Here is a 17580-nt window from a genome sequence, read left to right as displayed (position 1 = left end):
CTACACAGCAAAACGTCTAATAAGTTATTTATTATCCAACACGCCAAATTTCGCGGATATTTATTTACGAGGAGTGCGTGACAGAAGTATGCGAAGCGGAACGGAAGTGGTGCGTTGTCGTGTTACTGTTTCTATTTTCTTCAATAAATGAAGAAATTTCCTAGTTGTCTAGCTGTTTTTCTTCGTTCGATTCATTTAATAAACTTGGATATATTTTTGCCAGCCATTCCGCCTCTTCGTCGTCAGAAATAGGATTCAAATTGTGCGCCATTTTTATTTTCGTAACTTCAATCCAATTCTATGCTTACGCGATGCGAGAAAACCTGTCCAACCGGTTCTCTGGAGTACAAATACCGCGTGATACTTGTTCCCGTCTATGGCGTTATTTGTACTCTACGGAGTGTAGTTGGATAATAAATATATATACTCTTTCTGTAAAAAATTGCTTATTTGAGGCAATCATGTCAATCTCCTACTGAGTAGGCTATTTGGCTATTCATTTTTCTTGTTCATAAAAATGTACGAGTTATCTCATGAAAAGTTTGAATTTCTTTATTTACCATCTATGATTGGTTTTGTGTACCATCTTTCATTAATTTTGAAATTCAAATAAGTTTTCTTAAAGATTATTTCACTGAAAGTTAGTTCCTTGGCGAACAAAAGGACATTCAAATTTTGTTCATCGACTATTCTATTCCGTTTCAAGGAGAATCACGATACAGATGTTTTGCTAAAAATTTGAGGATAAACCTTGAGAACTTGTGATAAACCCTCTTACCAATCCTTCTTTCATTCCATTAAGGTCGTTTTCTAAAGTTGGTTGTAATGTTTTTTCTGATGTGGTCTATTCGCACCGATGTTCTTTTCACTCTTTACTTTAATAGGGAAAGATATTCATCATTCAGCTTGCTTCATTTATGAGGTTTTTCATCTTTATTGTCGAGGAGTCCATCGTAGTTTTCATTTGTATTTTTTAAGTCTTGCATATTGCATTTGGAACCCTCTGGTAAGTTATTTTGTGTCCTCAATAGTTTTGCTGGCCACTTCCTTGACCTTCAGAAATGGCGTCTCGGCTAAATTCGTACACAAACCAGTTGGGATATAAACGTACTTGGGATGTTTAGTCGTTTTCTTCAAGCGCACACAACGTGCAGCCCTCGCTGCCAACGGGGATGCTTTTCCCTCTTCGCACAATGCACCCGATGTAGAATGCGTGGTCTTTCTCGCATAATTTCCACATACCTCTTTGGTAACCAGGAAAATTTGTGAAGTCTGGAGCTTCTTTCGGCAGTGGTGCAAGTTTCACCTCTTTTCTAAGCAAATTGACGATTGTTTCCAGCCAGTCAATATCTAGAGTGTCATCGTTCCCTTGGAGAAATTTCTTAAGCCGTACGTGTGCCAGCCACAATCGCTCTACACCACTGCTTGATAAGGAAATCTGAGGCATCAGAGTAATGACCTGGGCCTGTAAAGCTTGAGAAAATAGGAAGAACTTTTTGGTCTGCTCGTGAATCTGACTTAATGTTTCCAAATCAAGCTCTGGGTTTTCAAGATCCTGTTCAATGTTTTTCAAGGCATCTTTGATTCCATTCGATTGTTCGCTTACCTCCCGGCATGCCTGGATGTTTTCCAGGACGGTTTCTGTCTTCCTCACTTGTTGAAGGATCATCAAATGATTTTTAAACGTACATTTGAAAACAATAGTGCGATTTCTACGCGGCAAATTGAAAGGATTCCACTTCCACGGGATAGAACGTACACAGGCAAAGTCTGTTTGTCCAAACTTCTTTCTGTATCTCACACCATGCTTCTGAGTTGCATCGATGTCCTTTGCTAAAAGAATGACAGCGTTGTTAACCTCTGCTTCAAGTTTTTGTATTTGTGTCTTCACGTTTTCAACGTTTTTCAGAGTCCTTCTGACAATATTTCCGTAACGATAGCTGAATGTTATCGACCTTGAGCACTTGGGGCATCGTAGAAGTTGTAGATCGTCACCCAGTTTACGCACCATCCACGCATCCATCGCTTCAACACTCATGATGTGACCACATTCAAGAAGTTGAAGACACCTCACGTCTTCCGTTTTAGCATAACCTCCAGCAGCTAATGTGGAGGAGAGCTTTTTGGCATCACATATGGCACACAGCTTTGGACAGTTTTCCCCACACAAGCCAATACATGGGTGCTGACAAGGGAGCTTCTTGGGACAGGGAGCATTACATGGCGGGCGGTCGCATTCTTCTCCACAAAGATTCTTGCACTGATAATGTGGACAACTCCATGTGCACAATTCAGTGCAAGAATCACAAAGCTGTGAACAAGGCTTTTTACATTTTCCATGGGGACAACTTTTGGCACAACTCTGGTTACAGGGAGGACAAGGCTCGCCACAAACACCTTTGCAACGATGTAAACAAATAAGTAATCGCCCGCATTGATGTTGACAAAATTCATGTGAACCTCTCTCCTGACAATCGTAACATGTTCCCGAACAATAGTGACCGCATGGCAACTTTGCTTTACATTCAGCTGGGCACTGCACTTCATGGATAGACTGCCGGCAAAGCATCTCGATATTATGGCCACAAGACAGGACTTTCTTCACAACCTCATCACAAGGATAATTAGAGCAGTCTTTTCCACAAACTCCTTTACAGCGATGTTTGCACGAACTCTTCTGTCGCTGACAAGGAGCGGTGCAAGTAGCAGTTCTTCGTTCAAAACATCGAACATTGTCCATTTTGTGACCACAGGGAAATTTATCTTCAATTCTCTGCATACATCTCATATTTTCACACTCCTCGCTACAAAGGCCCGGACACAGATGACCACAACCAAGTTTTCTGCTGCATTTCTCCGCGCATTTGACATCGTTGGGATTGTCACTGCACTTCATTTGGAGAGAGTGGCCTCCTGCGCAGTTGAGCTGTTTGAACATTTTCTTGCGGCATTTGTACTGACTACATTTCTCTGAACATTTTCCAGGACATACGTGACCACAGGGTAACTTCCGCTTGCACTTATTTGTACAAACGACTTGGGACACATTCTCAGAGCAGAGGCAGCTGACTTTATGGACTCCACAGGCTAAATCCTTCTGAACTTCCACAGCGCATTTGGAAGAAGCGCAATCATCACCGCATTTCTTCTGACAACGGTGTCCACACGGAAGAGAGCGTTCACAACGGGCATTACAGAAAATATTTCCGTTTTGTCCTTCAGAGCACCTCACCTTCTTTTCATGACCACAGGGCAATTTCATAGGAATCTTTTCGTTACATTCATCTTTTTCCAATCCATTTCTCATTTTAGAACATGTTGTGTGCTTCTTGTGTCCACAGGAAAGGGTAAGTTGAACTTCTTCTTCACACATAAGTAAATGATCACTTGGAGCATCACAGAGGTTTCCTTCTTGTCGTTCAGAGCACCTTAACTGCTTTTCATGACCACAAGGCAATTTCATCGTTACCATTTCGTTACATTCATCCTTTGTCAATTTAGTTTTCATTTTCGAGCACGTTGTCAGCTGCTCGTGTCCACAGGAAAGGGTAAGTTGAACTTCTTTTTGACAGGAGTATTCCTCTGGATTGAAATAGCATGGGAGAATTGTTTCGTGTCCACATAGTAGTTTTCTTGTCGTTTTAACCACGCAGGAAACATTTTGCAAATCCTTTTTCAAAGAGAAGCAAACGAGAGACTTCTTATGTCCACATGATAGTTCAACATCAACTTTCTTCTTGCATTTGCAACCATCAGCTTCTTTGTGACAAGGAAGAGTAAGTTTGTGTTTACAAGGGAGCTCTTTCTCTACTTTCACGTTGCACAATGGTTTTTTTTCTGCTCCCTGCGCAACACAGCACTCGCAGTACATTTTGTGACCACAAGGCAAGTCAATTTCAATTCTTTCCGTGCATTTATGCTTTGAGGGATTTTTGTGGCAAGGTAAATCCACCATGTGACCGCACGGTAACTTTCTGCTCACAAGCTCTGTACATGGCCGAGCTTCACATTTCTTACTACAAATACTTGAGCAAGGGTGTCCACATACTCTTGATCTTTGGCATGGTTTACCACAGCTGATTGATTTCGGATCTAAGTGACAGGGCACCTCGACTGTGTGTCCACATGTGGGAATTGACATATTGACTACCACCATGCAGGCATCACACGAACGACCAAAGTGGCACACCTTTTGGCATGCGTGACCTCTTGCGCACTTGGCTTGGCACAACTCCTCACATTTGACTTCTTTGCATTGACGGCCACATACTGACGGGCATTTGTGACCGCAATCCAATCGTCTCTGACAAGGATTGTAACAAAAAGCACTTCTGGGGTCAACACTACAAGGTTCGCTTTGTTGGTGCCCACAGGGAAGTTCTTTAATCACGCTTACGTGGCATAGATCCACTCTACAGTCCTCATAACAGATTCCAGGACACTCATGACCACAGTCCAAAGTTCGTCTGCATCTCTCGATGCACTCGAATGATTCATTTTTCTTGTGGCACAAAACTCGTTTCATATGCTTACACGGTAGTTGAACTATAATTTCCGCGTTACACTGGCATTCGTCTTTACATCTTTTTGTGCAAGGGTGGCCACATTCCAAAACTTTCTTGCAGTCATTATGACATTCTACAGTAGTTGGATCAAGGTGACATGCCACCTCCTTATTGTGCCCACACTGGAGAGTTCTTACACACTTGACTTTGCATTTATCTGTGCAAACCTCCCCGCATTTTTTTCTGCAGTTGTGTCCACATTGAAGCACCTTCTCGCATTTCACTAGACAAGAAAACTTTGCAGGAGCAACACAACATGGTATGGACTGTTCGTGCCCACACTGAGGTACTGTTTTGGTCATACCGTGATAACAATCAGGACAGGGTCTTGGGTGATGACAAACGTCTTCACACTGGTGTTCGTTGGGGCAACTTTTGAAACACACTTTTCGACATTGATCATAATGATACAGGTCTGACGGATGGCAAGGCCTGTCACAAGCATGGCCACATTCAAGACGTTCCCCACACGGCTTCCAGCATCCTCCATACTTCGGAAAGTCCTCTGAGTCTCTCGCAAATTCCACGTTCTTGTGTCTCTGGCAAGTAAGTTCAAGGGTTTCGCCAATTGCACTTTTTGTGTCTAAATCATGGCATATCCCCTCCCACACTTGACACTGGCGTCTTAGCATGTTGAGGTTTCCAATGCAGTAAAATCCTTTGCGTGCTCGTGACAAAGCAACACAAATTCTGTTGGATTCACTAAGGAAACCTATTCGACCCTCTGCATTGCTTCTCACCAATGACAGAAGAATTATGTCATTTTCTTCTCCTTGGAAGTTGTCTACTGCACAAATTTTGATTCCTTCAAATTGATTACGTGGCATTTTTTCTTGAAGAAGAAGTAGCTGGCCGATGTACATGGTTAGAATTGTAATTTGGTAAGGTTTGTAACCTTGCTGTAGAAGATACTTACATAGGGATTTCAAGAAGGTGGCTTCGTGAGGATTAGAGAAACTCTGCAGATTCCCATTTAGGCTCTCGGGTTGACAGTGATCAACAAAGAACATATTCTTCGATACGCCAACTATATCCTCGAATTTGCACACTGTTTCGTGATCCAGTATCTCATGATCGTAAAACCGTTTAGTCAGTGCTGCAATCTCAGGGCGCATGCGATGCTGTATGTTCAGCTGTTTGCAATCCATGCTGTTCACTACCATTCTTTCGAACAAGGAAATTTCTAGGTTGTATTTCTGGGCCAGTTCATAGACTGTTGCTTTCGGGCGTAACTGCTTGTGGTCTCCGATGAGTATAACATGATTTGTATCACGTGATAAAGAAGTGATGATGTGCGCCTCCATAACTTCGGCTGCCTCCTCGATAATAACAATTTTGGGGCCTATTTTTTGGAGCATGGAGTGGTATCTTGCAGCACCACTAGTTGTCATTCCAACAACAGTTGCTTTACGTATGACTTCTTCCTCCTCTTCTGCTCTCACCTCTTCTAACTCCGCACAAAGCTGCTCGTGCTTTCGTTCATATCCTTGGACTTCCATTCTGTGGCGATTACGGTAACATTCCGCCCAGTAAAGGTACAATCGGAGTCTGTCGTCTTCTGATAGGGACCAAATATCCGGCACATTCATGGCTTCTTCATCCGACATCATTTTTAGCTTTTGCAACTTCTTGTTTATTTTGCTTGTGTCTGCTCCAAGATCTATCTTGACTGCTCCTTTTTTCTTTTTCTTTCTTTTTTTACTGGTCGTCTGTGTGCCGAGGCTACTTCTAAATTCAGTACTGTGATCTTTCCTCTGTTCATTCCTCTTTCGTCTGGACGGCTTCATATATGAGACCTCTATCCAACCTTCGCAAGTTTCATTATCATTCTCGTCATCTTCAACTTGACAGTTTTCTTTGTCGGGTAGTTGAATTGCTGATATACATTCTTCTTCGCCTACTAGGCGTCTTTGATTTTGTATCCGCGTTGCTTCATCTTCTCTAGTGGTTGTGGCTTCAAGGCCTTCATGTCGTTCTTCAACTTTTACTTCATCAGAACTCCCTGCCTTCAGTCGCGGGGGTTTATCTGTAACGCACATGTCGAATGGTGCTCGAAAATCATCAGGAACTTGATCACCAACACTTTTATCCTTCTCTTGAAGAATTGATCCATCCACTTCATCAGCATGGTTGTTCTTTGTTGATCCATCTGACGGCTGATTCATATTATTTAACCGAGAGTCATCGCACAGCCACAATTTAAAAGTATTGCGAATATTTTGGCACTCGATTGTTGCGTTTGGTGGAAACAAAGAGCCATAAAGTTGGTCCACATGAAGCGAGTTCATGCCGTCTTCCAAAACTCTGAACTCCAGAAGGTCTATGTCAGCTTTACGAATTGTTTTCTTGACATTTTCCATTTCACTTAAATTGTCTTTTAATTTCCAATGAATGAAGCCTCGTTTGCCACGTCGTCTGTTATCCTTTACGAATAGTTTCAAATTGCAACCTTCAAGACTTTGGCTTTTGGATCTTCCCCCAACTCGAATTATCGCGCCTTTCTCCCGGTTAAATTCTAGCACTTTTTCAAGGAACTGATCCAGAGCGTGATTGGTGAAGCAGACCATCAACATCGGGGATGCTTTCTCAGGATCCCATTGTATCCGGTTCTCAAGAAGGCATCTTGCGATCTTGGCTCCAACATAGGTCTTCCCTGTTCCGGGAGGCCCTTGAATTACGGAGAACTCGGTAGTAACTCCTGCTCTTAGCGCTTCAAGCTGAGAAATGTTAAGAGGAAGTTCCTCAGCGGATGGCCAAGCTTCGGACTCGAGCACAGGTACCTTCTGTAACCCTACTGCATGACTTACAGCAAGGGCTTTCGTGAGATCGTAACATACGGGATCCTGGTTGCTATCGCGTCTGAGATACTTTGGTGGGTCCACCTCGGCACTGCATCCAACCAAGTACTTTGGAAAAGGCAAGCTGTTTTCGTTTAGTTCTTGAAGTCCCTTGAGCACATAATAATACGCCTCAAAATACGCAGGAGACTCAGCCATCTGGTACCGCTCTTGACGCTTTTCGATATCAAAAACATTTTGATCTTCGACGAATCGGATATCAAATTTACCTTCATCCACATCCTTTGGATCTCGATTGGCAACCGTGGCAAAGAGCATGGTATGGAAGTTGTCTTTCGAAAGGCAAACGAATGAACCAAAAATGAGCCGTTTTGAGTGAGCCAATAATGCCTTGGCAAACTTGGAATTCTCAAGTTGAACTTTGTAAATAACGCCAGAGAGAGTGAAATTCTTTCCAACAACGCGTACTCCTTGGTAGCATTTCATTGACTGATTGCGCCGTCCTCTAGGGACGTTGTGGGTAATCTCATAAATTCCTTCCCTTAACGGCTCGAGAAAATCCTCTCTTAGCAACCGAAATTGTACATCGAGGTAGTGTCCAACATCGTCATATCTTCCCTTTGAAATGTTCTTACGCAGGAAAGGTCGCTCTTGAGAAGTAATTTCTTTGTTTGTTGGACAAATCGGCAAATCCCTGAAGTCATTAGGCGGCTTTTGTCCAATCACGTTTGTGTAACGTTGTCCTCGCTTTTGTCTCTCAGCTATAATGATATTATCTCTGAATTGTTTAAAGACCTCAAGCTCCTTCTCAAGTTCCTCTTTTCTGTCAAAGCTTGTTTCATCTAAGGCTCGTTTCAATTGTTCATAGGGCAGGTCAGCATAAGAACTGGGCAAAGGCGTCAAGAACTGTGTGAATATTTTGATCAGGTATTGAATAAGTGTTCTTCGGGATTCTTGGTTATTTAAGGTTTCTGAGTCTTGAATACGATCTAGCAGGCATGGAATCTTTGATCTCAAAAAAATAGAACCTTTAAGCGCCGTGAAAATTTTGATCACGTTCTCGTTAATTGGCTTTAGGCATACTCTCTCTAATATGCAGGTAAGATCAAAGATGAATTCATCTCTGTTGTGCTGCTCCTCTTCCGACTGTAGAAAATATTTAAAGCGAGGCATACTCTCATTTAATATTTGTACGATATCGGTACCTTCCTTCTCTTTTAATATTTTCAAGTTCAAAATACTTTTCTCTGGTAAAACGCCTCTCAAAGGCGCCTGTGCTTTCTCCTGTGACGAGGAAAGGACAGTCTTATTTCCTGGAAAAGGTGTTCTTCCCTGTTGCGCTCGTGTTTGACCTGTATTACAAGGCAATGTGTTTCAAAATAAGTTGATCGTTGGGCGTTTGAATTTCTCAAAATCAGCGGAGAAATGGGTAACTCTATCGGAAATCAGCACAAGCTTACAGTTAATGTTGTAAACGTTGCTTAATCATACTAATAGGTTTCAAAGAGCATGTTAGAAGGTCTTTGCTTATTTTTTTACGACACATTTTTCTCCTTTCTCCTTTTGATGCACATCGTGCGCACTTTTGTCTCCGGTTATTTAATAATCCTTCTCTCAACAACCCTCGTTGCTGCGCAGCTTCGAGGGACAAAGACATGTACTGGATAGGAGTGGAAATAGTTATCAAATGCCGATGGGATCGTATTGCAAGCTTTGGTTAAAAGTATGTGAGCAAGCGTTCAATCTAAATTTTTTTTTAAATCAAAACCTTAACAAGTAATTATAGCCTAGAATTCCAACTTAACCATTACCTGAACGTTTTCCGTTGTCAAATGATGGTGACACCACGCACCGTGATGAGTCTCCGTAAACTTGTCTCCTTTGTTTATTAACGTTGTCATCTACGAAAGAATGTTGTTTTAGAAAGACAATTATCCAGTAGATTTGCTATTTGTAGTAGAAATTGCCCACGAACGTAGAGGACTAAACACTACTAAAGACATCGAAGTTCAGGAGTAAATGGCCGCTTCGTTTGGTTCATTAGCGATTGATTACAGACCCTAAGGAACGAATTTGGAAATGGGAGGGGCGGGTGGGGTGTACGTTCTCCCCTTGCTCCTTTTTCCTACGGGAATGGATAATGACTAATATGATAACTAATATAATGATTTGTACCCTTAATTACCTTGATATCTAAAGATCTCGAGAGGCCACTCACCTCGAGTATTGCGCTCAATCAGTGCGTTGTCTACTGAGCTTCCACTTGCCTTTTGAGGGGCTGGCCTTTCTTCTTGCGGTGTTGTTTTCTTCTCTGCACCCGTCTGACTTGATTCAGTCGTAGCTTCAGTTTCTAAAATTATTCCGTTAAAATCAAAATTTATCCTTACGGTGAGATATTGACAGGATATCATTACAGTCCCTTTCTGAGTGACTCGTTTGCAGAGATGTTAAATGACACGAGTCTCTAAACCTTGAAACCAGCTCAGGGGCTGTCAAGCTCTTTTCAGAGCATCCATAGCAAGTTAAAAGTACGCACTTTGGAAGACCCTGAGGGTATTATCGCTCACTTATCTCTTTATTTAAGTATCTCAAGGAAATGGTCCTTGAAGCCTACAAAACTCAGGAGGACCAAAATCCATTTAACTAAGAAATTGTCTAAAACTTATTAAGATGTTAAGAATGGTCTATGCAACTTGTATGTTAGACTTATTGAGGTGTTAAGAATGTTCTATGCAACTAAGATGTTGGACATGAGGAATAACAAGCATATAGGAGAAACAACAGCTAACATAAAAAAAATCAAATGTCATGTAGTCAGTCAAACGTATCAAACTCTTTTTTAAGGGTGTTTGATTAAAGATCACAAAGGCGAACTCCTTGAAAAATTTTGTGAGCAGGCCCTTAAGTAATAACAATAAATTTCACAATCGGGTCCTTGATTGAAAGATAGATGGACAAATAAAAATGGCAAGAGAAGCTTAAAATCTGTGGGGTCCAACAGGTTTCCAAGTGGATAACGACTACTAATTTGTGAGCACAGTAGATACTTTTATCTGTTTACAGAATTTGAGCAACGCCATGTTCGGACTAAACTATTGAGGCACTACGAATTTGCATTTCTCGAATTGCATTGCACTCATGCAGAATGATTGATTTAATAACTATTTACCGTGCGTGTGGTTCCTCTCGATCTTCATCTCACCTTCCAAGAGTTGCTTCCTCTCAATGCCAACCATGTGAATAACTTGCCGTAGCATTTTACTTGAAGTACTTCTTTTTAATCGGATGAAACTCAAAATTGTATTATTTTGGTACTGCGAACATTTTCCACTCACCTTGAGAGGCTTTTTCTCTGCCCTGGTGTCGTCTGTGTTGTTTATTCTTTCTACCGTCCCAATGCTTTCTTTTAAAGCGGCCTCTGTGGTCTTGTTTGTCTTCTGCAGTTTTATCACCTTGAGTAAGCAGAGCATTCTATTACACCTACTTACAAAGCTTTATGCATTAACCATCTTATTGGTTACTTAATACTAAATCGACAACCTTAGAAGTCTCTGCTGATGAACCATAGGTTTTTTCACCATTCAATCATAAAAATTGGTGGTGGTGGACGGTTGTATTAATTGGGACGCATCAGAACCTCAAATAGAAATCTCCAGAACAGGGGCATGTTCCATTTCACCGGTAATTTCTAAAAATCATGCTTGCAGATTGATTCATATATTACTTGTGAATTGCGACGGCCAACTTTAATTACAAATTCCAAACTATCCACGAGATAAACTTACAAGAAAGGGAATTAATCTGAAGATTCCCCTGAGACTTTGGAGCGAGGGTGAGTTAGACTGGAATCACGCAGATTACACCAAAGGGTTCCTATTTCGCAGGTACAAATTTAAAGCAAGTTTCTGATTCAGATGTAACCCAAGTTAATCAGACGCAAGTGAAAACGACCAAAAGGCACTAGACCGTATGCAAGCTAAGTAACCGAAAGTTGTCAGCGACAGCGAGATGACCTGGAAATGAGCCAATGGAACATACATTTTCTTTCCGAAATTCTGTTTGAACATTTTCGTTAAAAAAATCTTAATAAGTTTCCTAATTACATTGCAAATGCTATCTACTGTCTTTAAAGTAAACTACTGTAAAAGATAATCAAGCTAGTGCTTTAAGATTCTTGAGCAACAAACACTACTCGTATAGTTTCTTAGAATTGAGAGCGGACATTGAGATGATACGAGCCGGGAGATATCAGTTGTTCTTAAGATGGAAAAGCCTTTCTATACCTGGTACTTTATCAGCAGATGTTCCACAGGCACCTCTGCCTAGTTGAGACACCTGAGGACCTTCTGTCTCTGGTGAAGATTTGGCTTGTTCCTCTTCCCTTCTTTTTGAAGTTGCATCAGATTCTGCAATGCAAGCAGCAAGTCACGTTCCAACGAAATTCAATTGTTTGTCATTACAAATGAAAAACGGGCATCCAAGTTGTACAGAGGACTATTAAAACGTTCCTATATCTCTCCTTTTTCAGCCGGAAATAGATACAACTACGAGATTATAGTTAGATAAATTTCTTTTAGCAAAGAGCAGTAAAAACCAGCCAAACATAAATGGGCTATGTCTAACACAGTTCTATTAATAATGGTAATATGACCGAGTGGAGTCCAATTCGTACTTTAATCGTACGAGTGATCATAGTTAGTAGAGGGGGACTAACTAAGACGGGTTCGAAGCGGGAGTTCGATTTGTCAGTCACGAGTATAATTACAAACCGAATTGGACGACACGAAGTTCTGTTACCAATCAATCATAACCATTACAATTTCCGAGAAAAAAAAAATACGTTTAGGGAAAATCTAGTAGAGACAATAATTAAAGTGAAACTTCCTTCATTTGGAAAGTTCCTAAGTCTTTTAGGATAAGTGGTTGTTGCTATGGTTATATTAATTAATTCTGTGATTGGTGGATTAGCTAATTGGACTAAGTATGATTGGTTGCTTTAACTGTCCGATTACAATTGTCCGATTACAGCCAACTGTACGGTTACGCTGTCTGATTATAGTATTAAGAAAATAAAGGAGGTAATACACTAATCACATTAAATGGAATTGTAATAGTTATGATTAATTTCTGAAATATTAATTCATTTTATGAGCTTGAGCAAAGATGAGGGCACAGGAAAAAGATACCCAGACTTAACTAAATCTGAATAGTCCCTTTTACAGTCGTGGGCTTGGTGGCCAAGCCTTTGAACAGGAGTGAGGCTAAGGGTGACCCTGTTGTGATAGACACCTGTATCTAGTTAGCATGATCACAAAGTAATTTGCATTTGAAAAGCAGCAACATCTCTATCATAACAAGCTCACCCTAAGCCTCACTCCTGTTCAAAGGCTTGGCCACCAAGCCCACAACTGTAAAAAGGACTATGAAAATAGGTGGAGGAAGGAGTTGGGAGCCGGGAGGTTCGAACTCGGCGAGTGGGTCGGTTCTGAACACAAAAAGAAAGAAAACGAGGGACATGCCTCTAAATGGTGCCAATGCCATGCAGTCTTACCCAATGAACTTTCAATTGTTATTTTAATCGCCCTAAAATAAAATAACAACTCCAAAAAATTTTCTTAAGAGTAGTTAAAGAAAAGTAGTGAATCTAAATAGTAAAGAGACAACATTAAACACATCCACAGAATTATTAAATGTTACGGGGGATGAGTAATAACGGAGATTCCCCCTTAAGCTTAAACCCCCGGCCATGAACTACTTAATAATGGTCAATAATGATAAGCCGGGTATTTACATCAGTCATGGTGTGAAATATTTTATAATACCTTCGGTTTCTTCCCGCTTTCGTTCTCGTCTGTCGAAGTTTTTCGCCCATTTTTTTTTATTCGAGGGCATGGTGCTGAAAGAGGAGTGATGTATCACAATTGAGCCGTTTTAGTACCTCACCACATTTACAAAGCTAACCCCTACAACTAAACCTTACCCATCATGTTGCAGGAGCAGTCTATTCGCATTGAACTGTTTCAACTGTGGAGTAAAACTAGTGGAAAATAGATAATACCTGACGAGTCTAAAACAATTTGTCGAGTTTTAAAACACGAGACAGCTCTGAAATGTCATTATGGTCACTTGAAGCTTGAACAAAGCGGGGGCGTTTTCGTAAGTCTTCAAAATTTTATAAATTGTACTAGTGTTTCACCCTTGAAGGTCGTTCTTTTGTTGCTGGTACGAACTTTTTCATTGGGTTACGAAAAGCTGGATAGGCAGACCGCGGAGCCTACAAAGCCTTTCGGCATGAAGAAAGAACATTAAAAAAAAAAAAAAAAAAAGAAAAAATTCAGCAGCTTTCGATTTCTAAATTTAACTACCTTGACGTTTTTCCAGAAAACCTTCGCTTATGCAGATTGTGATTATAAATACAATCCACGCTCGCAGGATGGGGGCGACCAACTGGAACGAGTTATGAGGCATGATGTGACGGCACGGTCTAATCACAGGGAGCCCATACAATCTGTTTGTGTAGCCGATTGTTAATTTATAGTGAATATACCAGATTTACCGTCTTCCTCACCTATAGCGATATATTGCTAACTATGTACATAAATCAATGAGAAATAAACGTTGAATTACCTTACTTATGGTGTATAGTCGTCCTTTTGCCTCAAAAATTATTTTTTTAGCGATTTTGAATAAGTTTGAGGTCGTCGTTAATGTAACTCATAACAGAAGGACAAGTGTGGAAAACTTGTTTTGAGAGGGTTCAAGCGCCCGAGCGATTTTTCCTCCGAAAATATTGCATCGCTCCGCTTTCAAACTTCGCAGCGTTAAGGTCAAAAGATTCACGATTTTCCTCGTACCTTCCAGTCAAAAATGCATCCAAACGGACCGGAGCTAGTCCTCGAAGAAAATCAAAATTCCACGGTATTAGAGCGTCTGGGATGCCTAGCAAGATTCTCATGTGCCAGCCAGACACCGTCACGCTGATTACCCTTTTCTGATTGGACAACGTTAAACGATGACTAAACGCCAATGGTTCCCCACCCTCGTTCGATATTTTGAATTGGTCATCGTTTAACGCCGTCCAATCAGAAAAGGGCAATCAGCGTGACGGTTTCTGGCTGGCACATGAGAATCTTGCCAGGCATCCCAGACGCTCTAATACTGTGGCATTTTGATTTTTTTCGAGGACTAGCTGCGGTCCGTTTGGATGGATTTTCGATTGGAAAGTACGAGGAGAATCGTGAATCTTTTGACCTTAATGCTGCGAAGCCAGCGGAGCAATGCAATTTTCGGGGGAAAAATCGCTAGGGCGCTTGAACCCTTTCAAAACAAGGTTTCCACCCTTGTCCTTCTTTTGTAAGTTACATTAACGACGAACTCAAACTTGTTCAAAATCGCTCAAAAAATCATTTTTGAGGCAAAAGGACGACTATACACCACAGGTATGGTAATTCAACGTTACATTTACTATAAAATAACAATCGGCACACAAACATATTGTATGGGCTCCCTGTGGTCTAATTGCATTTGCCAATGTGGCAGTGTAGATAGCAATTTCAGAAACTGTGAAGCAGTTTATCGATAAAACAATTGCTAAATGCTTGATTCTATCCAACCATTGAGTTTCTTATCAAGTTTGCCATCGTTAAAAAAAATGTTGGTTTTGTGGTCTCTTCGGTCGTAGGTGACCCACAGAATTTAAGCACATGACTTACTTCAATTTCAGGCGCCATCTTAGTTTTAGAGTATACTTACGAAAGGTTGATTATAGGCAAAGCATCAACCATGAAATAATGACGATTTTCTTTTCTTTCTTAGAAAGGTGTTTCAGCGGAAACCATTTATACAAGTTTTTCAACAGAAAACATAAAGGATTATGTGACAACTGACTGAATGATACAGCGAATATTGTACGAGTTAACAAGGGTGATGTAAAAAAATTGAAAAGCAGTAATATAATGCAGTGTATTACTTTTTGCATCGTTCATCGCCAGACCGTTATTTTATTTATGTAATCTATCAAGGTTCGTTTCCGTGATGAGCGTGGAAAGCAATTTATTTGACCAAATACGTTTTAAACAACAAACATATGAAATACATATATATGAACTGCGGTTATGAAACGTATATTTGCACGATCCTTCGCAGTAAAGCACTATTTAAGCAATAGTGAAAATTAGACCTGAATAAGTTTGAATAAGTTTGAGTTCGTCGTTAATGTAACTTATAAAAGAAGGACAAGTGTGGAAAACTTGTTTTGAAAGGGTTCAAGCGCCCGAGCGATTTTTCCCCCGAAAATATTGCATCGCTCCGCTTTCAAACTTCGCAGCGTTAAGGTCAAAAGATTCACGATTTTCCTCGTACCTTCGTTCCCTCGTTCCTTTTCCTCGTTTCCTACCTTCGTACCCTCGTTCCTTTTCCTCGTTTCCTTTTCAGGTCTGATTTTCACTATTGCTTAAATAGTGCTTTACTGCGAAGGATCGTGCACATATACAAATACGTTTTATCGTTCGAGCGATTTCAAGGTTGTCAACAACCGTTGGCTGATTGGGCTGCTTCGGTTTATTGCTCTTAACAAAACGACCGTCAGCTCCCAATGTTCAGAGTTGCACAGTGTTGCATCCTTTATCCCAAAGATCTGGTTTACCACGATACATAGATTCAGTTGGTTTTGATTAAGAAAGGAATCGGGAAGAGAAGACAATCGCCCATACATCAAGCACAAATTTGCTGTCTTAGTATCTATAGCCATTTTCCGACGAACTCACTTGCAGCGCTATTTATGAAATGCATCAAAATTTAACATTCAAAATTCACATAACAATGTTCCTATCAAACTAAAGCAGCCTACTTGTGGCGCCCATTTAGCAAAATAGGAAATGCTAACTTCATCTTCCAACTTTAAGCTTGTGAAGCAGGAATTTTAATTACTTCATAGCTATTAAATTCGCCGATACGAAGCATTTTTCAAATCCATCTGGAATTGGTACGAAGTTTTAATTTGCATTTACAATCTCTATAGTTTGAAATCCAAGATTTTCTAGTAATCTGAAGTAAAAACATTATTAACGGCATATATATTTATCCTGATATAAATGATATAAAAAGTATGACCCCATGTTTATTATTCTTTCTCGGGCATAGTCCAGCTAAGCGGAAATAACTATAGAAGAATACCCATGACTTTCTTGCGAGGGATTTTGAGGCATCAGTTCGAGCATAAATGAAAGTTTTGAAACTCATGATGCTCCAAGTTAATTTGTGAAACACAGTGGAAGAAAAAAATTTAAAAAATGTTGCTTTTTGTATGCAAGTTCTTAGTGGGCCGTTGTGCAATATGACGCAACAGCCATGGATAGTTAATCGAAGTTCTCGCGATCCGATTGTCTTCACTCAGTATGAAAAACAGTCGAAATTATAGCAGATTTGACGACAGCGTTTGCTTAAGGATTGAAAACATGAATCGACCGACAGTAGTCGCTCTTGTGGTTCGACTAATACTTGATTTAATAGATTTGTAATAGAGGGTCTGTTGGGTTCACTTCTGGTTAACCATTCAAGATTCTCGAGTGTTATGATCGGTTTTGAAGGCACTTTCTATAATTTACTATGGTACGTAAACGTTCTATGGTTGTGAATGATTGGTCATTAAGAGCTAATCATGTTTCTCTTCATGACTTACATTTTGCATTCGTCATGCCCGCCATTGTGGGATCATAATCGCTAAAACAATGTATTTTTGTTGTGAACCACACAACGAGTCGTATAAAACTAGTTTGATTTTTATGTAATTGCGATATCAAAATTTCAGTGGCCTGCGAATGGTACTGCCTCTCTTGTAATCTACACAGAAATGTGTGAAATGCAACATTAAAGAGCACAAAAGACATTGTTTTCACTTACCATGTAATACACCAGCCTTTCCAAGTCTAATCTAGAACCCTGCTTCAGCTTCTTTCACAGGAATACGGTGTTTCGGCATAGCAATATAACTCAGTAACCAATATCTTAAATGATATAGAGAAAACTTGCGAAACCGCAAGATTCTGAGAAAAAATTTTTCGTCTAGCAATTACCGTTTTCTCGGAAAAGGAAAGTAATTAAAATTGGAATGGACTTTGGAGTCAGAGATGTTGAATATTGGAATGCCTTCTGCGTGGTAAAAATAATCTGCCTGAAAAGGCTTACATAGCCAGTCAGGTTATCCCACTTCCCTCTAA

General features: G+C 40.4%; 1 protein-coding gene across 1 annotated transcript; it reads right to left on the bottom strand.

Annotated features, from left to right (window-relative positions):
* Positions 1–536: 536 nt before the first annotated feature.
* On the bottom strand, positions 537–17468 carry LOC111322213 (uncharacterized). The gene is made up of 7 exons (XM_022925283.2): positions 17264–17468; positions 13186–13259; positions 11647–11769; positions 10699–10815; positions 9582–9713; positions 9175–9264; positions 537–8715 (listed from the first exon to the last, which is right to left on the bottom strand). The coding sequence occupies exons 2-7, from the start codon at positions 13253–13255 to the stop codon at positions 1121–1123; spliced, it is 8127 nt and encodes a 2708-aa protein (XP_022781018.2). The 5' UTR covers positions 13256–13259; positions 17264–17468; the 3' UTR covers positions 537–1120.
* Positions 17469–17580: the final 112 nt, after the last annotated feature.

The sequence above is a fragment of the Stylophora pistillata genome, chromosome 3, assembly GCF_964205215.1.
Source record: "Stylophora pistillata chromosome 3, jaStyPist1.2, whole genome shotgun sequence".
Lineage (NCBI taxonomy): Eukaryota > Metazoa > Cnidaria > Anthozoa > Scleractinia > Pocilloporidae > Stylophora > Stylophora pistillata.
The sequence above is the reverse complement of the archived record's forward strand: the minus strand, read 5'-3'. Positions and strand labels throughout refer to the sequence as shown.

Bases quoted from the DNA above. Each gene is read 5' to 3' on its own strand.
- LOC111322213 (XM_022925283.2), bottom strand. From the start codon at position 13,255: ATGCCCTCGAATAAAAAAAAATGGGCGAAAAACTTCGACAGACGAGAA. The intron at 11,770-13,185 runs GTATTATAAAAT...CTTGCATTGCAG, and splicing joins AAAGCGGGAAGAAACCGAAG to AATCTGATGCAACTTCAAAA. The intron at 9,714-10,698 runs GTGAGTGGAAAA...GAATAATTTTAG, and splicing joins CAGAGAAAAAGCCTCTCAAG to AAACTGAAGCTACGACTGAA.